Source organism: Sinocyclocheilus rhinocerous, unplaced genomic scaffold, assembly GCF_001515625.1.
Source record: "Sinocyclocheilus rhinocerous isolate Xijiao unplaced genomic scaffold, SAMN03320098_v1.1 scaffold681, whole genome shotgun sequence".
Lineage (NCBI taxonomy): Eukaryota > Metazoa > Chordata > Actinopteri > Cypriniformes > Cyprinidae > Sinocyclocheilus > Sinocyclocheilus rhinocerous.
Genome location: NW_015641029.1, coordinates 1,485,553 through 1,509,677, shown reverse-complemented (window position 1 = coordinate 1,509,677; position 24,125 = coordinate 1,485,553). Strand labels below are relative to the sequence as shown.

The 24,125-nt window shown below is 34.5% G+C and overlaps 2 protein-coding genes across 4 annotated transcripts; one reads left to right on the top strand and one right to left on the bottom strand.

Moving 5' to 3' along the window:
* The first annotated feature begins 1,536 nt into the window (after nt 1-1,536).
* Nucleotides 1,537-4,525, top strand: LOC107754160 (translation machinery-associated protein 16-like). Its single transcript, XM_016570516.1, has 7 exons — nt 1,537-1,650; nt 1,730-1,839; nt 1,995-2,032; nt 2,580-2,664; nt 2,799-2,947; nt 3,561-3,603; nt 3,749-4,525. The coding sequence occupies exons 1-7, from the start codon at nt 1,648-1,650 to the stop codon at nt 3,903-3,905; spliced, it is 585 nt and encodes a 194-aa protein (XP_016426002.1). The 5' UTR covers nt 1,537-1,647; the 3' UTR covers nt 3,906-4,525.
* Nucleotides 4,526-7,123: 2,598 nt separating this feature from the next.
* On the bottom strand, nt 7,124-23,608 carry LOC107754159 (E3 ubiquitin-protein ligase MARCH8-like). 3 transcript variants are annotated; one of them, XM_016570513.1, is made up of 8 exons: nt 23,523-23,608; nt 23,074-23,423; nt 13,495-13,545; nt 13,308-13,387; nt 11,379-12,047; nt 11,122-11,302; nt 9,398-9,545; nt 7,124-7,628 (listed from the first exon to the last, which is right to left on the bottom strand). In XM_016570513.1, exons 2-8 carry the CDS (start codon nt 23,161-23,163, stop codon nt 7,315-7,317), a joined length of 1,533 nt encoding a protein of 510 aa, XP_016425999.1. In that variant the 5' UTR covers nt 23,164-23,423; nt 23,523-23,608; the 3' UTR covers nt 7,124-7,314. The 3 variants fall into 3 exon arrangements, with proteins under 3 accessions (XP_016425999.1, XP_016426000.1, XP_016426001.1); XM_016570514.1 differs by lacking the exon at nt 23,523-23,608 and adding an exon at nt 23,489-23,508 and having other exon boundaries at nt 23,074-23,292; XM_016570515.1 differs by lacking the exon at nt 23,523-23,608 and having other exon boundaries at nt 7,124-7,595; nt 23,074-23,472.
* Between the last annotated feature and the right edge of the window lie 517 nt (nt 23,609-24,125).

Sequence of the window (24,125 nt, the reverse complement as noted above, 5' to 3'; positions counted from 1 at the left end):
TAGATCAGCTGTTTGCATTAAAAATACATAGCATTCGGTTTAATAAATTTAGTGGATGATATCAATATAGGATGTGGTTTAAGTATAGCCTGTTCAAATGTAGCCTAATAATGAATCATATTGTTCTCTTTTTGAATAAAAAAATTGAAGTATAATTAACCCTTGTAATTACAAAATATATTAATGAAACGGTGAATTAATTAATAAAAAGCTAGCTAAAATAAAAATGAAAATAAATAAAAAAGAAAGAGTGAAATGGGGAAAATTAACGTTAAAAAGCTAAATTGTTTTTATTGAGGTATATTAAATTATACTGAATGTACAAAATTCAATATGGAAGAAATATAAAATAGTCATTTGTATTAAAAGCAAAAGACGATTGTACAGTTGGAAAATTTTACAAATTAGCATTTTGATCAGTTTTATTTGATCAATTAATTCTCTATTCAGTTTTATTGATTAATTACATAAATATATAACATTCGATTTGAATTAAGTAGATGATATCAATAGAGAATATGGTTTAAATATGTTATTTTCTTCAATACATTGAATATATATTGTTCTCTCTCTGAAAAAATTGAATTATAATCCTTCTAATTATCCTTCTAAAAAATATTAAAGAAATTAAAAAAATTATAATAATAAAATTAAATAGAAAATAGAAATTCAAAAGAGAAAGAGTGAAATAGGGGGGAAAATTCCAGATTAAAAGCTAAATTGTTTTTTTATTGACAACAGGTATATTTAATTATACTGAATACACAAAATGCAATATGGAAGAAATAAAAAATAGTCATTTGTATCAAAAGCAAAAGATGATTGTACAGTTGCAAAATTTTACAAATAAGCATTTTGATCAGTTTAATTTAAGTTTAATTTACATTTTCAATTTAAATTAAGTAGATAATATCAATAGAGAATATGGTTTAAATATTTTTTTTCAATACATTGAATACATATTGTTCTCTCTCTGAAAAAAAAAAACCCCTTGCTACGTGTACTGCGTTAGACTAACCGAGACTTGTCATTTGCACTTATATATTGTTGCTCTTTTGTTAGTTTTGACTGCTTCTATTGTCCTCATTTGTAAGTCGCTTTGGATAAAAGCATCTGCTAAATGACTAAATGTAAATGTAAAAATGGAATTATAATCCTTCTAACTAGAAAATACATTAATGAAAAAAATATGAAAGGAAATTCAAATATAAAAGAAATTTAAAAAAATAAATTAAATAGAAAAGAGAGATTCAAAAAACAAAAAACAGTGAAATGGCTTTTTATTAAAAGCTAAATTGTTTTTTATTGACAACAGGTATATTGAATTATATTGAATATGCAAAATGCAGTATAAAAATTATATTAAACAGTCATTTGTATCAAAAACAAAATTGATTGTTCTTGTTTCCACTGTCATAAAGTAATTGTACAAGTCTGTAAGAAATACATTACAAAAAAATTATAAAACATTATTTTCTGACAGTTTAATCGTGTGAATTATGACATGATACATATACAAGCGGAACTGCTGACTAATGTCTATGATACACGGAACAAAAATACCGTCGAACTGTCTCAGCGGTCCGTGCCTTAAATCTTCCCCCAACTAGTCACACGTGTGACAGACATTCACTTATATCAGCAAATATGGTAAATCGTGGTTAAAAACTTTATTTAATTAAGAATTACTTTTGAATGGCGTGTTTAATAATTCATATTCTCACTTCAGCCGAAGGCAGCCAAAGGGAAGGGACAGGTGGAGAAGAAGGCTATTCACCCATACAGCAGGAAAGCTGCATATTTAGCAAGCGCTGCCATCAAACAACAGAGGAAAGAAAAGTAAGATTCGTTTCTGCTCCACTTTTATATTTATTAATGTCCTTTAAAGGGAAATAAATAAGGTTTTGGTTTGCCACTGTTACGTTTTTTATGCGTTATACTTTTATGTGTTTTTATTACACCTGTAAATGTAGTATTTGTAAAATCACTTTTAGGTTAAAAGGTGAAAAGGCACAGCGTCTAAATTTGATTGGTGAGTAGTTTATTTTTATTTTGTACTGCCTTTGTGTAAACAAGGAATTTGAAAGCTTGTTTGTTGACTGGTTTGTGAAAGTTGACATTGGATATTTGGCAGTATACCAATGTGTTATACACCAGCTAACAAAAATATGTTTTGCTAACGTTCCCATTAAATTATTAAAACGTTATTTGGATGCGTTTTTAACGTTTTAAAACCGTTTTTCTTGTTTGTTTGTTTTTTTGGAACATTACAGAAAATATTAATTGAATATTCCGTTTTATTTGTTTTGCAAACACTATGGGAATGTTACTTATGAATGTTCTGTTGTCCTCTGAATAATCTGAAACTAGTTAGTAACGTTTGATGAACATCCCACAACATTTTTGTGATAACGTTTTAAGAACATTATTAAAGACCGTTTAGCATTGAACAAATATTCTATGAGCTTTACTGGTGGAATGTTTGTTCATAACTTTGAGAGAACCTTACCACAATGCTAGCCAAAGTTCTGGGAATGTTCCCTGTTCGCTGCTTACTTGTCTTCTCTTATTTTCTGCAGGTGAAAAACTTTTGTGGTTCCAAAGCCAGCTGGACCCTGACAAAGCAGAATACACTAAACATGATGCTTGTGAAATAATTGAGAGGTATGACAAGCCCCAAACAAACATGTCGTTATGACTTGTAAAGTTCTGCATACATAGCACTGTCTTGAAATGTTGAAAATCTGTATATTGAGAATAATAAAAACAGGCATCTTGGCTCATATCCTCTTTCGCAGGTACCTTCACCGGTTTGACAGAGAGCTGGAGCAAATTGAGTTAGCAAACAGTATCAAAGGACGACAGGGTCGTCAGCATGGCTCTAGAGAGGCTGTCATCAAACAAACAATAGAACGAGAGAGAGCTCAGTATGAAGGCAATGGCTTTGGTATGTTTCCTATACTTGCATTAACTTTTGTATGGGTCTCTTTTATCTTTATTTGTTTCCTGCCATATAAGAGGTTTATGTGATAAGTGTTAAGAATGCATGAATAAAATGTATCCTGCAATAATTAGACACTATTTCTGAGAATGTAAACGTCTGTCTGGAATGACTGAGACAGACTAAATCCAGAAGAACTGTGGCAACATCTCCAAAATGCTTCAAGAGATCTACCTGCAAAGCTTCCTGAAAAACTATGCGCAAGTGCACCTAGGGCAAAAGCTGCCACATTTCTTCTGGATTTAGTCTGTCTCAGTTTGTTCTGTTTCTTCATGTCATTGCAGACAGACTAGATGATGATGATGAGATGAAAGCTCTGTGTGGAGCACTGGCTGTTGTCAGACTCCTTGTGCAAACAAAAATCTCACTGGATTATTACAATTAATGGCAAAAATTCATGTTTGGAAATATAAACTGATATTTCCTACTGACACACTACAGCAAAAGATAGAAATAACTAAATAATATATATAGAAAGGCTAATTATGCTTCTCCCTTGTTACATTTAGGCAACATGTTCTAGATGGTTTAATGTTGTCTGTCTGTCTTCACTTTACAGAAATCCCTGATATCATCAATTCTAAGCATCTGAAAATATTTAGGTAATTACTACATAAAAGCATGTTAACACTCTTTATAGCAAGTCATCAAATTCAAAGAATTTCTGGCACAGAACTATGTAAAGTCCAACCCTAATCCTAACATAATGGCACATTTTTCTAACATTGAGCCACATTCGTTTAACAGAGAGTGGACTGGTGACCTCAAGAAACTCCCCAACATTAAGATGAGAAAGGTTTCAGCCAAAGGCTCTGACAGCGCACCGTCTGCAGTTTCACAAGATAAACACATGGGAGAAGAGAATAAGGAAGATGCATCTCTGAATTCTGACACAGACCTATAGTACTGTGAAATCCTGCAGCTCTACTACAGTAAAGTTTACTGTAGAGGAAAAGGACCAGAGTGTATTGGGCCGCTTGCAAAAATGTGTTGTTGTAAGGAAGGAGGTTACTTAGTCACTCAGGTAGCACAGTATTATTAATCCATAAATAAACAGAGACTTTGAAACAGTTTGATACATTCACTGGTTTATTGCACTGACTGATGTTTGCATGTTTCTTTGATGATGTGCATTTGAATTGTGAACAATCATGTTGATCACCAAATCTCACTTGATCCTGGCATGGCCCTATGGGCATTTTTTATTTATTATTTTCATATATCAAGATATATGAAGTCACTGCAGAAAATCACAATACAAAAAAAATGTAAAATTTGCTGAATTCTTTCTGATTACCACTCAGCAAAACCTGATCACCTCCAAACCTGCAAATTAACAAATCTCTGTCTTAGAAATAAACAAACACTATTCTCCATAAACCCTTTAAAACATACATCCTTAGAAGCTGCATAAGTTTTTTTTTTAAATGAAAAAAAAAATCCAGTCCTTCATGCCATAAAGCATGGAGGAAAACAAATCCTGGTTACCATAGTTATCCATTCATTTCTTATTGATTTAGCTATTTTAAATAGATATGCCAATTTTTTTTAAACAAGTCAGATTCAGTAAGAATGGGTAACACTTTATTTTACATTGTCCTTGTTACATGTACTTACTATAGTAATAACAGTAAATTACTGATATATTGATAATTAACTTAAAATATAAATAAGAACACCTTAAAATAAAGTGTAACCCAAGAATGTTTGTCTCATATCATTGTCACTATATTGCTTGTATCCACTGAATCCTTATATATATATATAATATATATATATTTCACATACACATCACAGCCACCATATCTATCTGAAATCTCATTATAACGCATTGAAATAAAAAGGTGAAATTATGATAACCAAGATATGGCTGTATGGTGTTTTCCTTGCCAACTGTAAACGAACTATAAACTAAAAAACTTTTTACAGATCACTGAAAACAAAGTAATTGATGTTAACATGATTAAAGAATACAAGCTATTTACCAGTGCTTGTCTGATTCCTAGTTTGTAACACTTGTATCTTTGGTTTCTTGAAGACTTTCAATGCAATTAATTCTATTCATTTGTAAGGTGACTCTCCTCATCTTTACCTGACCCAAGAGTTTAAGAGATTGAGGAAAAGACAGCTGGGGTGAAAGCCAAAGCTATAGAGGATTGGCTTCCTTGACTTGAATAATCACTGCTGTAACGGCCATGTTCCCCTCTGGTCCCGTCACATTCAGATGTCACTGAGTTCTTGCTAATCTACGGAGTAGGAGAGAACAGCTAAACCACTTCAGAACAGGTTATAAGAATTTTTACCTTATTTTGCTTAGATCTAACAAGTAATAAATATACAGTATGTAGGCTATAGAACAGGGCTGCCAATCGATTAAGGCAAGACACCCCAGGTGAATAGGATAACACAATTAAAGGATTAGTTCTTCCCAAAATACAAATTTGCAGAAAATCTACTCATTATCAGGCCATCTGATAATGATGAGTTTGTTTCTTCATCAAAACGGATTTGGAGAAATTTAGCAGCTTTTATCAGCTGTTTGGACTCTCATTCTGATGGCACCCATTCACTGCAGAGGATCCACTGCTGAGCAAGAGATGTAATGCTAAATAAATCTGTTCCGATAAAGAAACAAATTAATCTACATCTTGAATAGCCCGAGAGTGACTACATTTTCATTTTTGGGTTGCTATTCTTTCAACTAACAGTTATCACCAAACGTCCCGTTGATTGTTTACATAAAAAAATTTCAAACTGTTTTGGATTTTTAGTTTAGATACATTATTTCCCAGAGGTCTCAATCAAGAAATTGATTATGGTATGTTTTACTAACTCTGTTTTTTTCTTTTTCTTCTTCTTCTTTAACTTGTTTGGAAGCCACTCCCCTAATTGGCAGTGACACACCTGTTGCTGATTACAAGAATGTTAAAGCATGGTTTGGTATTGCTGTTCTTGATATCTGATGAAAGCCTGGATAATGACCGAAACGTCATTTTAATAAAGTTTTCAAGAGTGAGTGCTGCACCTTTTTCAATTGACATGGCTTTTTGATTTTTGATTGCACCTCCTCTATCGTTGGTAAAGCACCTCCTCTCAGTAATTTTTGTATAAACTGTTTTGTATTACAAGTGTTCTGAAATGTTATGTTTTAAATACAAATGTAACTAAATGTGCACTAATTTACAGAATAGAAAACTAAACATTAGATAAAGCCAGGTTTAAAATTCTTGTTTCATTTTGTTGACATGTTACTCAAAGATTTGTACAGGGGGGATTTTGAATATCTCTTTTTATCACTTCATAAATCAGAAAATACTGTCAACAGTCAGAAAATAATAAGTTTTTAACCATGTTTTTAGGAATAAAATATTGTATAAATACAGGCAAATGATACATGAACAAACCCCTCAGTAAAATCCTTCAGAATATATATATTAGTTTGGTGTATTAAAAAACTCTTTTTCAGAAAAGGCCTTTAAAGATATGTATTGTAATTGAAAGTGCAATAAACACTTAAATGGGTATTTTGGATGTTCCACTACTCTGAAACATTATGGAAAGCCAAATAGCCCAAAATCTCAACATTGACCAGTGCTTGAAAAATGTTTTCGCCTGTAGTGTCTTTGCCTTTTTAATTGACTTAATGATATGACTGCAGACTCGCAAAATAACATGAAGGTTGTTTAAGCTTAAATGGCTCAGATAATAGGGAAATCCCTTATTACACTATTTAAGAATGGATCAAGGGTATGATTACATGTGATAATGTTTTTACACCTTGTTTTGTATATAGTAAATTGCTCACAATTAAAAGAATGGTTTACCCCAAAATGAGGATTTTGTCATCATTTACTCACCCTCATGTCGTTGCAAACCTGTAGTTTCTTTCTTATGTTGAACACAAAAGAAGATATTTTGAAGAATGCTGGTAATCAAACAGTTAATAGCCCCCATTGACTTCTATAGTATTTTATCCCTACTATGGAAGTCAATGGTGGCCAACAACTGTTTGATTACCAGCATTCTTCAAAATATCTTCTTTTGTGTTCAACATAAGAAAGAAACTTATCCAGGTTTGGAATGACACGAGGGTGAGTAAATGATGACAAAATCTTTATTTTGGGCTGAGCTATTCCTTTAATGTTATAATTTAACAGCCCTATATAAACGTCTTATATAAGTTTACCCATCCTCTAATAAAAATTTAAAAAGTGCTTTTGTTATATGTAAATCACATCACTTTGGTCAAATACACCAGAAGCCCTTTCCTAAATTTTTCAGCAACTGAGATTCAGAGCAGCAAGCTTCCATCGTCAAACAGGGGCCATTTCCACTCCTGTGTTTGTTTGTGTCTGAGGAGCGGAAGCCTCCGCTGTCCCGTGCGTGCCGTTGCTCTGGGTGACTGGGGGTGGCCTGTTCTCTCCGTTACGGACGGTGTCGGGGCAGTTCTGTACAAAGATGATCCTGTTGAAAGCCTTCAGCCTCCTCCAGAGCTGCAGGTAGACTTTGCACTGAATGTACATGAAGATGAGTCCTCCAGAAAAGCCAACCGCCACCACGATGAGCTTGGTCCAGAATGGCCAATCCAGCACCCCTACGGCATTGAGAGGGGACAAACGCACCAACGCTGTGTGTGCAATGACAGCATGGCATGGAATTACAGCACTATATTATATTATCTTACAGCTACTCTGAAGTTGAATTACTTCTCACACGGCTATACTGTTCCAAAATTACAGTAGCCTACTACATCATTGCATTAAAAGCTGCAGTAAATCATTTTTTGTTTCTCTTATTTGTCCCAGTTGTCTTGGACTTTATATTGATACTTACTGGTCTAGATGAATTCATTCTTTGTTTATCGCTGCTGCTTCACATTAAATAGCTGTTCCGTTTTTTAGTTTTATGAGACTTTATGAGTTTTATTCTAGATCAAAATACATGCAGTCAAATTGCACCTAAAATATAAATTCTGCTACTAGTTGCTATAGTGTAAATTAATCCATGTTTAAAAACAGGGCACCCATGGTAAAATAGTCTACCAAGTCAGCCTACAAACTGAGGTCATGACTGAACAGCTCTTTACATGAGCATTTACCAAAAAAGAACAATCTTGGATTCTATGCAAATAAAATTCTATTCAATTTTTGGTGCACTTGAAAGGAAGTATGAAAATGATTATAGTAATATTTGAAGGTAAACAATAAGTTAAGCTCAGATCAGGGTTAACTAAAACCAGAAAATTTTTTTACTTGAAATAAAATAGATGTTAACAAAAATAACATAAAAACCCACATAAAACTAATTCAAAATATTAAGCAAAACTATATTAGTGTCTCATTAAAATAAAACTGGCTTAGATGCTGACCAACTTAACATTCTTAACTTGAATGCAACTTGTGTATTTTAACTTAAAATAGCAAGACATAGCAGATCATGTGATCTTAAAATGGCAGCAACTAGCTAATAAATATATATTTTTAATATTTAATGTTATTATATTATCTAGTATTTATTCATATTTCAAATTAGTTTTTATTTTTACATTTTAAATGTTAATATTAATTGTAGTAATTTTGTTATGTGCTTTTGTCATTTTTATTAGTTTTGTTTTTCAAATATTTCTATATAACTTGAATTTATTTTTGTTTCAGTTTTAGTCATTTTAACTGATGTTTACTTCAGCTTAGACTTAATTCAGTTAGATGCCAAGGCAAAATTTCAATTTTTTTCATCTAATATTTATATTTTATTTTGATTAAGCTTTATTTATATGACCAAAAAATTTTTTTAATAGTCTTTTTTTAGTTAACAATAACAAAACTAATAAATCTGGGTTGTGCTGTTCTGTTGTAAATAAATCTTAACCAATGATTCCTAATTGCATCTACTTCCGGAAGGCCAAATAAAGAGCTTTTGCTTTCGCACTGAAACACACACCGTCTCCCTGACATGGCTGCATCAACACTACTGCTGTTCCTGAAACCACGCCTTCTTTCTTTGCCTGCACATTTGGGCGGCATTATGCTAATATTTCCACATAGTGACATAGATATGTGGGGGCGTGTTAGAACGAGGTGTTTTAGGTAGGCGTGGCTGACTCTTAACTTTTATAAAGAATATCTCTTTGGATTTGAGACTTTAGTCTTTGCAACTTTACAGATCTTCTTTATGCACCAAGAGCTTGTAACACTCAAAAGAGAAAGGAAAAATTGAAATCGCATCATATGACCCCTTTAACATTAGCTTAATCAAAGCTACTTTACACGATACTGCATTATCCTGATTGTTCAATACAACATTCAAGCATACTAAACTATGACATAATAACAGTGGATACTCTTGCAAACATTAAAACCGATGCATAAATATAGGCTACTGTGTTAGTGTGTTTACCATTGTTCTTGCCTTGGTGGATCTCTTCAGCTGTGCGGTCAATCAGAACGTAGAGTGACCAGATGACACACACCACAGCAGCCAGGTGAAAAGTCACAGAACAGAAGATCTTCCGCCGCTCGCTTCTAGACATCTGTAGCTTTTCCCACTAAAAAAAAAAAAGAGGGAACAGGTCCAGAGCTTTATGAATGCATTCCCTTCCTGTAATTATTATTTTAGCCACAATGTGGCAGCACTAGGCTATGTGCGTGCTGACCTTCACAATACATCCACATTCAGAATAATTAGCTCAATAAACCATGAGTTTATTGTTTAGCAGTGTTTACTAAGGCAAGCATCGCTACTATTATTGCTCATCTCCCTTTTGAACAACCCTCTAATCATTTAAACGTTGGTGTGCAACTCAATCATCATTTTTGCTGTAGGCATAAATGATCTAATTTTCTTTTTTAAATTATTGCTTTGTGCTCTATAAATATGCTTAAAAACGATGAAAGTCACTGAAAGAGATACACGCCATACACTGTGTCGCTATGGAAACACAGCACACTAGGGTGTGATCAAGCTTGGGAAGCAGAGATTAAAGTGTTTGTTTGAAATTATATGTGGTTTTCAATTATTTTGGGTCAAAATACAATGGTATTTTTGATATATTTTGAATTTCTGAAATGTCTCATGGAAGGGGTCTTCAACTGTTTTTCAAAGCTGGAGAACTGTTACAAATTGTATTAAAATGAGTTTTGCATTTTAAGCCTGTCCTATAATAACAAGTTTATACCATATGAATGTATTTCCAATATTATAATGCCTCAAATCAGACGCCATTAAAATAATCATTAATGTTGGACAGTATCACATTCTTGTTCATTTAATTTTACATAGTAAGCACTACCGTTCAAAGGTTTGGGGGGTCAGTAAGATTTTTAAAATCATCATGCTTGCCAAGGCTGATCAACAAATACAGTAAAACAGTAATATTATGAAATATCATACTTTAAAATAACTTTATTTTAATATATTTTATTTTTAATATATTCCTGTGATGGCAAAGCTGAATTTTCATCAGCCATTACTCCAGTTTTTAGTGTCACGTGATCCTTCAGAAATAATTCTAATATTCTTAAATGTTTCAGTGTTATTATCAATATTGAAAATAATTGCTGCTTAAAGGAATAGTTCACCTTAAAAATGAAAATTTTGTCATCATTTACTCACCCTCATGTCGTTCCAAACCTGTACAAGTTTCTTTCTTATGTTGAACACAAAAGAAGATATTTTGAAGAACCAAACAGTTGTTGGTCCCCATTGGCTTCCATAGTAGGGAAAGAAATACTATGAAAGTCAAAGAGGACCATCAACTGTTTGATTACCAGCATTCTTCAAAATATCTTCTTTTATGTTCAACATAAGAAAGAAAATCATACTTGTTTGGAATGACATGAGGGTGAGGGTGAGTAAATGATGACAAAATTTTCATTTTTAGGGTGAATATATGCTGGGTTGTTTTAACCCAACGTTGGGTCAAATATGGACTAACCCAGCTGCTGGGTTACATTTTTAAATTAAAGTTTTAACCCAAAAGTTGGGTTAGTCCATATTTGACCCAAAGTTGGGTTGAAACAACCCAGCATCTGTAGAGTGCAGTCTTGAAAAACACCAGCTGCCACTGACGTTTAATAAAACAGGATCTGAGCTGTTCAGAGACGTGTGTATGTGTGTGTTACCTTGCGCAAAGGCTTGAGGTGTGTCTCCATGATGAAGTCATATTTGCACAGCTCACAGCAGCGTGTGTCGGAGCTCTTGATCCACTGGTGCAGGCAGCCCTGGTGCACAAAACGTAAACTTCCTGTACAGCGGCAAGGGGTGATGAGCAGACACTCCTCGTCACCTTCACAGTGACAGATCCTGCACACACAAAAACACATCAGCTTCTCGCTGGTTTAACCTCTCGCACTCATTCATCTCTATCACGCTCTCTCACCTGCACACCTCTAGCTCATCATCAGTGCATGCTTGTTGCGTGGCACCATTTTGATTGGTAGGAATAGTGCATTTACAAGGGGACGGGACAGACATATCTGGATCTCCTGAACCTCTTTCCTCATACTTCTTTGTAATAGGCTCTTCCTCCTCACTTCCGCTCCTATTACTACCAAGCTCATTCGCTTTTCTGTGATTGGCTGCCTGGCTTTGGCCCCCACGCTCCTCCCGTTTTGACAACTTTTTATGGGCCCTGGTGTTGGGGCCCTTACACAGTGGTGGCTGGTTCTCTTTCTGTCCCTCGTCTGAGTTGACAGACATGAGCTTAGTGGCGTCCCGTTCCTCACGGGGATGCGCTTGCGTGTGTCGGCTGCCGCTGCGTCTCCGTCGCGCTTTCTGGCGGCTCCAGGAGCGAGCTTCTCTCCAGCGCTGCTCGTCCTCTGAGGAGGAGTCAGAGTGTGTGTGTGTTTGCTTATGCAACCGTGAATGTCTCGGTTGGTCCACACACTCTGTTGCACACCCAACGGTCCCGGTGCTCTCCCGTCGCCGGCGGATACACCGTTTGACTTGCCACTTTGCGGTGGGGGCGGAGTTGGAGGCGGGGTTTATGGGCATGACGGGTGTAGTCTGATCTGAGCCATCAACTTCAAGTTTAGCTTGACCACTAGAGCTGCACAACACATACACACACACACACACACACACAGATGTATAAAAACAAAAGGGATGAAGAAGACACAACAGAGCGTGAAATGATTGATGAGTAAAAAAATTTAATGGACAAATAAAAAGTGAATTTCTATTGAATGGTGTATTTTATCCCCTCATTTGCCTAATTTTTCCTTACAATTCACTGTTCATTAATTTTGTTAATACATAAAACCAGAAAGAAAATGTGGCATTCAAGATGTAATTTCAAATATTTTAACATACCTTTAGAGGTATGAATTCAAATTCATACATAAAAGTCTTAGAAAGTTTAATACATAAAATTTTTTTTTATTTTGCATTATAAAATTACTTTAATACAAACTGATTAATAAATTATATTATTCTTCTAGTTTGCATTCATTTCATTTAAATGTAATAATTAAATAGAAATTATTTCAAATGATATTTTTCAATTTTGTTCCTAATTTAATACAAAATGTTTTATAAATTATATTACTCTATTCTAATTTAATTTGTATAATTTAATACAAATTTCTTCATAAATTATATTATTCTGTTTTGCTTTCCTAATTACGTTTATAAATCATTATTCTCCATTATTATCCTAATTTAATACAAAATGTTTCAAAACGTATTATATTCTATTTTGCACTCTTAAAAAGTAATTTAATAGAAAATGTTTTATAAATAATATTATTCCATTTTGCATTCATAATTTAATTTTATAATTCAGTACCAAATATTTTATAAATTATATTATTCTATTCTAATTTATATTATTATAATATTATTATAATACTGTTTTATAATAAATTATATTCAATTTCACACTCTTAATTTAATACAAATGTTTTATAAATTATATTATTTTGAATTTGTAATTGAAATTGATTGAAATTTCATAATTTAATACAAAATGTTTTTATTAATTATATTACTTTTTTTGTATTTGTACTTTAATTAAATTTTATAATTTAATACCAAATGTTTTCTAAACTGCATTATTCTATTTTGCCGCTTTAATCTAATTTATTTAAACTCATTAAATTTATTGTATCATAATCTCTCTGTTTTCTGCTAAACATTTCTTTTCATTGTTCAAAATCTTCTGTCGGTTTATTTTCTGATTAAAAATAGAAAAAGACACTGACATTCCACAACTCATTCCATAAAATCATATGATGTGCAAACATATAGATGAGCAAACAACCAATCACAATCATGGTAACCCATAGCATCAGCCTATGACCAGACTCACCTGCATATGTCCTGTGAGGACGGTGTAACTGATGTTTGAGAGACACTGTTCAGCACGGCTCCAGGGGTGGAACTGCTTGCCTGAAACAGCAGGTGACAAAAGTACAAAATAATATGAATGTGCAAAGCACGCACTTTGTTGTCATTAGGGTTGCTTTGAATAATGATGGTGTGGGTGTGTATGTTACCTTAGATATATTGCTGGATCGACGTCCTGATCGCCCAGGTGCCTTCTCACCCTAAAGGAAACAAAGAGGATTAATCATATGCTCTCGCTCTCGCTCTCTCTCTCTCTCTCTCTCTATGCTCTCTCTCTCTCTCTCTCTCTCTCTCTCTCTCTCTCTCTCTCTCTCACACACACACACACACACACACACACACTGAAGCCATACCTTAGAAAGTTGTACTACAAAATACTTTCTTCTATCCCAGCTTCAAGTGTACAATCAACTATATGACCCATCTGAAACTTTGCACTGCTTCAGGCTCAACCAATAACTTGTCTGTTGGTTTGTCTGACCAACGGCAGAGAGGGGGGTTTATGGGAAACCTGTTTGGTACTTTTGCTATTCAATCTGATGATGCTCGTAGAGCAGAAATTACAAGCACCCTCTCACATAACACACAAACCAACTGAGAATAGTTGACTTTTAAAGTAGCGTTTCTGTCACATGTTTGAGCAGATCTTTAATGTGACTGCAGCTTTGAGACAAACCAATCCTATTACTAAAAATAACAGCAGCATCCTAAGACCCGTTTGCGTGCGCACATACAGTATGCGTGAGTGTTCATGGTAACCAATAAACACAAAGACTATTTTTAAGATTATTAAAGACTATGGGTTAGATGACAATATAAAAGGAGAGGGAACAATTATGGCCTTCATTCATTCAAATGCCATACTTTACTGGTCTGATTGTGAACAGTTCATCTGTGAATGTTATTCTCAATAAAAACATTTGATTTTGTAATCTTTAATCAAAAAGTAATGACTTTCTCTTCTTTTCTGAACTTGCTAAACAAGTTATTAGTATTATTAACCAATAACTAAATAACTTTTATTAGTACAGCAGCACTCACTTTAAACAATCCCAATGTAGTGCGTACAAAAGAAATACATCACTCAGAAATACATCATATTAAGAAAATAAAATTCATGTTTACGTAGCAGTGTGAATAGAGCATAGCATGTCCATTACTAAATGTTATTACTAAAAGTTTATACATAGTGTAAGTTGCACTTGCAAATGTAATACAAATACTAGTGATTAAATGATCAAATACTAGTGATTTAGCTTTTATTGCATAATACAACAATGAAACCATTTCAAACTAATGAAATATTGGTTTTACCATTTGAATATATACAACTGATAGATATATGTTTTTTGAAAGAAGCATCTTATGCTTACCAAGGCTGAATTTATTTGGTAAAAAATACAGCGAAACGTAATAATGTGAAATGTTATTACAATAAAATTTATTTTATTGTAAAAAAAAAAATTACTATTAATAAAAAATTAATAAAAAATTACTATTTTAATATATTTTAAAGTCTAATTTATTCTTGTGATGACAAAGCTGACTTTTTAGGAGCCATTATTCCAGTTTTCAGTGTAACATGATCCCATTCAAGATAATTTCTTATTATTATAAGTGTTGAAAACAGTCATGCTGCTTAATATTTTTTGTGGAAAATGTGATACTTTTTTAGGGTTCTTTGATAACTTTATTTGAAATAGAAATAACATTAACAGTAACACTGTAAATATGTTTACTGTCATTTTGAACAATTTAATACATACTTGCACAATAAAACTCTCAATTGTCTCAAAATGATCTGACTTTTGAACGGTATATAAACACTGGTTTAGCTACAATGAGTTCAAAATCAATATAAAATACAAATGGCAAAAAAGGGAATTGTTGACCTTTGATTGCTGTTTTTAAAAATGCTGAATGCTTTGTTTTGCCAGGCGTTTGTGAAGACCGATCTGTATTAGCATTTATTGCCTCCATGTGCCTCAGGCAGAGCCGATTCCTTCTGGGCTTTTGGTGGGTCCACCTTTGCCTCTGGTCCACACCTGGCCCATTATTAACTTAACTATCATTCCTTCAAGCTAACATACAAGAGCACACACACAAATGATCCTCTGGGGATCATTATCAGTTTGAGAACCCCAAAGTGCATATAAGGTAGGCTATTGCAAGCACACACATAGACCTAGCTGATAAATACTTCCAAATTTTTTTTTACTAAAAAAATTTATATGTTGTGTAGCTGCAGTTAGTAAGGACAGTATTGAGCTCTGTTCTCTCTCTCCTGAAGCGACACTATATCGCTCGGAATTATTGATGTGAAAGCCGCCAGACACCAACATCTAATCAGCTCATATATATTTTATACACCCACAGTGTATCTTTTAGCCAGCATGCAGGTGCAACTGCATCCTCTGAGAGAAAATTCAATTATATTATTATAAACATGTTTTATGATTGTTTGAAATCAGTACCATATGATAATCATGTTTGCGCTCACATGAAATTGAAAAGTGCACATTCATTATAGTTCTATATTTCTACTCAGTCAACAGTTGTCTCTTACATGTGTCAGTTTTTATTTTTCCTAAGACATTACTGGAGAACCACCTGAAATAACACTGACACTTGAATGAAACAACTAAAAACTCCATTAAAGGGATAATTCACCCAAAAATGAAAATTAGTGTTTTACTCACCCCAGAGCCATCCTAGGTGTATATGACTTTCTTCTTTCAGACGAATCCAGTCGGAGTTATATTAAAAATTGTCTTTGATCTTTCAAGCTGTTTAATGCCACTCAGCGGGTGTTGCATGCATCAGTCCAAAAGAAGTTAAATAAAAAGCGCCCATCCATTAAAAAAAGCGTCTCACACAGCTCCGGGGGATGAACAAAGGCCTCCTGTAGCGAATCGATGCGTTTTTGTAAGAAAAATATCCATATTCAAAACGTAATAATAACTTTAATATAGCTTGCGCCAATTGATATAACTCCGACTGGATTCGTCTGAAAGAAGAAAGTCATATACACCTAGAATGGCTCTGGGGTGAATAAAACACAGCCTAATTTTCATTTTTAGGTGAACTAACCCTTTAAGCCCTCTGGGCTATGATGGAGCAACCTCTGAGCAAATGAAATTATTAATTTAATTTTCCACAGGCTTTAGAATTAGATTCAAAACACTTGCTATGGTGTGTAATGCACTTTATGGATTCATTTTCTACATAAAAGCCTTCCAGTCTTCACAGCTCCTGTACTGAATAATAACATGACTTCCTCGCTGGAAAAAATAGTGCTCATTCATCTAGTCTAGAATTTCTATACTCTGACAACACATGTAAAATTACCTTTTTATTGATATTTTCTCATTATCGATGCAGTCTGCTCTATAAAATAGCATCACAGTTCTTTCGACTGTTCGATTTGATTTTCTGTTGTATTCAAAATAGTATATATATGGTTGCTTATCACAGAGCTCTATTTAACAAATGTATCTTAATATAAATCTCAATGAAGCTTTGAAAAAGGAAGCATTAACTGTGGTTATATCTGGTTTTTGGTATGACCTTAGTTAATATCCCCTTACTGTACTTTACTATTGCTTCTACATCTGAGAACAAATCTAACCAAACATTTCATCAAAGGACTACTTTTTCCAAAACCTTTCCTATCTGGAATTTGAATAATTTACAGAATCCAGGTCACAGTAAATGCTGACCAGAATGAATCTACTAGAACATTCTAAAATCCCTGTAAAGGCTGAGGTCTGGTTTCTGGCACATAGAAAGTCCTAATACACATATACATAATACTAGCCTTGACTCTTAATTCTAGTTAGGATCACAGATCAAGTCAGTGTTCTAAGATCAAGGTTCAAAGGTCATTATCACTGTTTGTCTAAAATTCTCAAATCTAAATGGAAAGGTACTATGTGTTACAAATTTAATAGGATAGATTTATAAGGGTAGTTTACATTTGGCAACGATATAAACGGTCAACCAGTTAAAATTTCATACACTACCATTCAAAGGTTTGGAGTCTCTTATGCTCATCAATGCTTCATTTATTTGAACAAAAATACTGCAAAAACAATAATATTGTGACATAATATTGCAATTCCTGTGACACAAAGCTGAATTTTCATCATTTTAATATGCTGATTTGGTACACAAGGTTCTTACTGTTTCAGTGTTGAAATCAGTTATGCTGCTTAATATTTTTGTGGAAACAGTGATTTTTTTCAGGTTTCTTTGATCAAAATTGACAGTAAATACACTTTTCCACCTTGGAATTATAAGGTTCTATCTGTAGTCTGAGCAGTTTTGAGATATTGAGCTTCAAAGTTTTTGCGTTCCATAGACTTCTGTAGATAGAACCCTTTTTGTTTTCTAAAAAGGCCCAAAATGTACACAGCTTACAAAAGAAACATCACATAATGTAAATAAGTTGTCACAGAATAAGAATATGTGAATAACTCCATTTTGACAAAAATGTCAGATAGAACCTTATAATTCCAAGGCGACGCCTTTCTACAATAGATTTCTGTTTCAAATAAATGTCTTTTGGACTTTCTATTCATCAATTTAATGTGTCATTGCTGAATAGAAGTGTTAATTTATTAAATAAATAAATAAATTTGACCCCAAAAATTATGAATGATAGAAAAGGATGTATTCTAGGCTATGTAAATGGATTTACAGTTTCTGTCATAAACAGTTTATCTGACAAGATAACTGAAAGCCATGCTATAATACTTTATAGTTAGTTCATTAGTGTGCAAGTCCTTCATCTCTAAAAACCCATCTCCATTACATGCACAATCACAAAACAAAAATGTAGAATAATACAAGCAGAAAGATCCAAACTGACATTCACTTACCCATAAATTCCCCCCTGTATGTTCTATGAGCTACCAATCTGCCAAGCACCTCTGCTTGCTCTGAAGGCCGATGCATGCAAGCGCTCACACATGCATGTTTATGTTCTAGGCTGGGCTGGATTAGCTTTAGCTGCTTCTCTGAGGTATAATCTGTGAGTGGTTGTCTATCTCTGGTCGTGCATTCATTTAGATGCACAGGGTAGGATCCTACCCTACTTATCTTTTTCTGATGTCTGAGGTAGCGTTTTCTAGCTCTGCCATCTGGAGTTCTGCCTAGTACAATTACAAGAGTCTGGATTTACCATTCTGCTTCAGAGCAGCTGTTATATGATAGATAAACCTGTCAGTGTTGAATTCATACACACTTATGTATGCAGGTGCACATACAATGGTGACCATCCCTTGTGATTTGTGTTTGTTTAAGAGACAGTATGCCTGCACCGACCAAGATTAAAGCTCTGGCTGCCATTCAAAAGCTAACTACAGACACAGGTGCATTATGGGATAATGTGCTGATGGGATACACCTGGTCACAAACTACTACTCACACGGAATCACAAACATCTACCTATAGATAGTAACACATAGATGCTATATCCTGCTGGTACAGCATTTGGAGTGGTCAACAAGGAGACCTCTTTGAATAGAAGTTGAGAGCAGATTCTTTTTGTAGAAAAAGCTCATCATTATATAATAAACTCAGTGAAATTAAATGATCAGTATAGCTAAAATAACCGTTGGGTCAATAACCTGTTTAATTTGAATTTGTTTCATGTATCACCTGGAAAATGCAGAAGTGCCTGATATGACAAACTTAATGCGGAATCTATGTATTAATATCCATGCATCCATCAATCCTAATTAACCATTCCACATGCATGCACATTCAGTACAGGTTAACAATCACTAAACACATAATCTTCAATTTTGTCATGAACATACAACGTTCACTGCATCATCTGTGATCGCATCAGATAGCTAACATACATACATACACACACACACACACACACACACACACACAAATGAGCAGAGTGACAGTGTTCTGGCCATGAAGACAGAAGATGAAGATAGAAGGATAGACAGAAACAGACAGACAGACAGACAGACAGATAGACAGACAGATAGATAGATAGATAGATAGATAGTACTGTGAATATTGTAAAAGTCATACAAATTTTCATACACTAATTTAATATATTTCAAATGAAATTTATTCCTGTGATGGCAAAGCTGATTTTTCAGCAGCCATCAGGATTCTTTGATGAATAGAATGTTCAAAAGAACAATATTTATTTGAAATAGAATTTTTTTGTAATTATTTATATATTGCATAAATCATCCATAATCATCCAGGTGGATGCTGCACATTGGTGGTGGATGAGGAGATACCCCCTGACAATGTAAAGCGCTTTGAGTGCCTAGAAAAGCGCTATATAAATGTAATGAATTATTATTATTATTATAAATGTCTTTACTGAGACTTTTGATCAATTTAATGTGTCCTTACTGAAAAAAGTAAACTTCTTGACTTAAAATAAATAAAGCCTTGATGAGCATCAAAGACTTAACGACCCCCAAATTTTGAACAATAATATAATTTATCATAACTAATACACTTCAGATTTTGTTGGTGTCTTGAAGTATGTGGCATCCAGTTTTAAAGATCAATGGTCAGGACAATCTTCCAGGGAAGCCCACTTAGTACCCATCATGGTGCCAAGTGAATGTGCATATGTGTGTGAGTATGTGTGTTAGTGAGTGATCAAAAGTGACAGTTCCAGCAGAGAGCGCAGTGGATTAGACTCCCGCTAGACAGACAGCTGTTAACTCATGGACATGGAATACGTGTAATGCACATCACACTCTTTCAGACAACACACACAAACAAACACACTTAAAAGTGAGTCGGAGAGTCTCCATATTGTTAAATAAGGCCCTATCCTAAAGATAATAACAACTGAAGTGCTTGCTCAGCACTCAGTTCTTCTGTTACAGTGCCTGCAAGGCATCATCACAGAGTTACTTTCTCAGACGTTTAGGGTTAAGGATGGGAACAACCCCCTAACATTAAGCATTCATTTATTCATGTAACCGTTCGTGCTACTGACATGAATGATGGATGAAAACCGCAGCTTGCTCAAGAAAGGTGTGCTGTTACTTTTTCAAGATTTCTGCTTGCCGGTTGTTATATGGGTTCAAAACAATCTCATTATTGAAGTAGAAGTAATGAGTTATATTTAGGGGCCAGAATATCATAGTCTTGCTCTTTTGACTTAGGAACAGTAAGCAACCACCTAGTAACCACCCAGAGTGCCATATCGACCTCATTGCAGTGACATAAAAACCATAAAACTTAGCAACAAAAAAGCAACATATAAGCATGGTGGTAACTTTTGCACAGGTAAGCACCACAGTTATTTTCTTTCTTAAACTTCTAGATTTTCTTTTTCTCTACAATTTTCTGCAATTAATTGAGTTTGAACTGCTCAATATTCAAACACCATCCATTTTGTTTTGTATGTAATTTCAGCCATAAAAAAATTTAGTGATTCATATTTTGAGTTGTTACCTGTAGCAGAAGAACCGCTTTTCAATATTATTAACTCGTCGTTATCTTTAGGTCACGTCCCAAAACCATTCAAGCTGGCGGTTATTAAGCCTCTTATTAAGAAACCACAACTAGATCCCAGTGAACTGGCAAATTACAGACCCATTTCAAATCTTCCGTTTATGTCTAAAATTTTAGAAAAAGTTGTGTCTGCTCAACTGTACTCCTTCCTGCAAAAAAATTATCTCTATGAAGAATTTCAGTCAGGTTTCAGGCCCCACCATAGCACAGAAACTGCACTTGTTAAAATTACAAATGACTTGCTTCTTGCGTCAGACCAAGGCTGTATCTCATTGCTAGTTTTACTTGATCTTAGTGCTGCATTCAACACTATAGATCATGTCATACTCATAGATCGATTACAAAACTATAAGGGTATTCGACGGAAGGCTTTAAGATGGTTTAGATCCTACCTGTCCGATCACTACCACTTTGTTCATTTAAATGGGGAGTCATCTCAACCTGCCTGCCATATGTACATTAACTGACATAGTCACCACTGATAAGCTACTACTAAATATATTGTAGAAAAACGTAATTTTCTGTAAAGCTGCTTTGCAACGATTTGTATCGTGAAAAGCGCTATACAAATAAACTTTTTTTTTTCTTTATTGCATCCATAATTGAATTGAGAATGCTTTTTGCAGTTCAATTCCCGAATTTGAATTTTAAATGAAGCAGAATTAAAATTCAAGTGTAATTTTTAGTCAAGAATTTGAAATGAACTTTGAATGATAGCTTCACAAAGCCTTCTCTGAAACTTTAAACATATTTTAAAAGTCTACATTTTACTAAGTTTTTATATACCTCTTAAATTTTAATGAATACTATGTTGAATTTTTGAATTATAATTCAGTGCATTCTAGTTCTTTAATTCCAATTTAACCTCCTGTGCAGTGTGGTCAATTCAATTCAAATGCATACTCAAGAACTAAGGGAGCCAATTCTTAAATTATTAATTTTGCCCAATTTCAGGCATGGTATTTCATTCAGGACATTCAAATCTAATTTTATGAATTATATTTATCTTTTAATATGTCCTTCATGCTAGTCAAATGATAAACACATTATTTTAAACTCAAAATGGCTACTATACCTTTAAAACTGCATTCTTTCATTGGCATGATAAACCCTAAATGTTTTCACAGTACTATCCATCCATGACCATGCTGTTGATGAATGGTTCAGGGTACAGTGAGGAAATGTCCCTCACACAAAGGTTCAGGTAATTGGACGAGACCTTCTTAAATACATCTTAGATGCTGAGAGACCACTGGGTGAACAAGGTGTTTACACAATATACAAACTAATTTGCATAGGACTGTTCAAAATCTGGGCAATCCAACGATATGTATTCTGATACTTGCAACAAATCTGTGATTATTCAGTGGCTATAAATTATGGATCTGGATAATTATTTCACAGATATTACTCAAAAACAAACTATACAATTATGCTCATGGATAATGCTGCAAAGTGTCTAAACCGATACTGAATATATTTCAGATTTAATGCCATAAACATGAAAATATTTGGCAAATCCAGAGATTACTTCCTCAAAATGACTGGAGCTGAGATTTTAGCCAGCACTTGCCATATTTGTGTACGATACGCATCGAGCGGTCAGCAAACAGACTGTGGATGTGCCATCTGAGCCTAAGAATATCTTGACCATAATGCATCATACATCAAAAAAAATGTCCTGGATATTACAAACACTCACACAGCAGAAACAAACTGAACTGCAAACATGCTGCAGCCACATGATGGAAAAGCATGTCTGATTTACAATATACTTGAAAGAAATGTCAATGACCCTGAAGAGGCTGAAATATATGTAACGCTGTCTATTTATAGCATCAATTTCTTTTCCAATACAACACTGTCCAGCTCTTGCTCTAGGCTACATAAGACTGAGTCATTTTTTTACCCTCACTTCTGAAAAGGATTTGCTTGCTTTGGCACTTACAGTAAATCTCACAGATTTATGCAAACTAAATATCAGAAATCTTATTATAGGACAATACGCACAACTTACAACTTGTACAACAGTAATGTGCTATTGTTCCACAGAAGCTATCAAAATACGAACTAGTATTTTCAGACAATACCACACGGAAAACCATGGATGGCTACATCTTTGTCATAAACATAACTGTAATTGCTATCAGACAAACTATTTGTTATGAAAACTCCACATACATCACAGATTCTCTGTGTTAAATGTTTGTACTTGCCTCATTCTCTTTACTCTTGTCTCTATTCCGGCTGGAACTATTGGCAGTCCCCTTGGCGATGGGCACAACGGATATCTGATGCACAGGCATGCTAGCAGTGCTCAGGACTGCGGGATACCTCGCTGCCTTCAGCCCACCAAAGACAACACACTCACACCATCCTGAGGGTCGGCATGGAAACAAAGAATAAGACCCGTTCCAGAGCTCGTACGCACGCTCCTACAGACACATGCATGAAATCAGGTTAAGCATCCTGGTTAAGATCTTAGACTTCAGCTGCAACGGAGAACCATCCGGAGAGCTGGTCGTCACATCCCAAAAAAAGCTGAAGCCAACCTCTCTCGTTCTACCTGTGTGATTTGTGACAGGGAAAGAGAGAGACAGAGAGAAAGAGCTCATTTAAATTCTACTCTACCTGAGAGCTGCAGTGATGCCTCTGTTAACCTGACCTGTAAACATGTTGCTGAGAGGACTTAGGGGTTATTTTAGCTCCAAATCTCCTCCCTCCAGGAGCAGCGTGGGATGGAGCAGCCAGCTAATCAGCTTACAACCCCAGGGGCTGCACACAACCTCGGCTACTGGAACACACACTCAAACACATGCACACACACACTGGACTAAACAATAAACAAAATGTATGTACATATAAAGTTCTGCCATGAAACTCTAGATGATATACTCTAATATAATCACATCATTACTCAAATGGTACAGCCAATTGGTTTTACTTGCATCAGCAGCCAATGAGCAACATTCAAATACTCAGCTAGTGCTTGCTGTAGCAGTTGCAGAGTGCTTCAGAAACCCTCCACCTTCCCCAGTTCCATCTGTATGGATCTGAGGGGTAATTTCAAGTATGCTATATATGTGACCCTGGACCACAAAACCAGTCATAAGTAGTATGAGTATATTTGCTTCATTTGGGTTGCAGAAGTCATCAGGATCTGATTCAGGATTGGCTGGATTTGATTTTTAGCCAAGTTAATTTAAGTCAATAAAGCTTTTGTTCCTGTTTTATTCATGTTGATGTCACAGCTTGCAGACAATCACTA

Coding starts and splice junctions, on each gene's coding strand:
- LOC107754160 (XM_016570516.1), top strand. Junction 1,840..1,994: donor AAACAACAGAGGAAAGAAAA/GTAAGATTCGTT, acceptor AATCACTTTTAG/GTTAAAAGGTGAAAAGGCAC. Junction 2,665..2,798: donor GCTTGTGAAATAATTGAGAG/GTATGACAAGCC, acceptor CCTCTTTCGCAG/GTACCTTCACCGGTTTGACA.
- LOC107754159 (XM_016570513.1), bottom strand. CDS start 23,163: ATGCCTGTGCATCAGATATCCGTTGTGCCCATCGCCAAGGGGACTGCC. Junction 13,388..13,494: donor GATCCAGCAATATATCTAAG/GTAACATACACA, acceptor CTGCTGTTTCAG/GCAAGCAGTTCCACCCCTGG. Junction 9,546..11,121: donor ACCTCAAGCCTTTGCGCAAG/GTAACACACACA, acceptor TTTTTTTTTTAG/TGGGAAAAGCTACAGATGTC.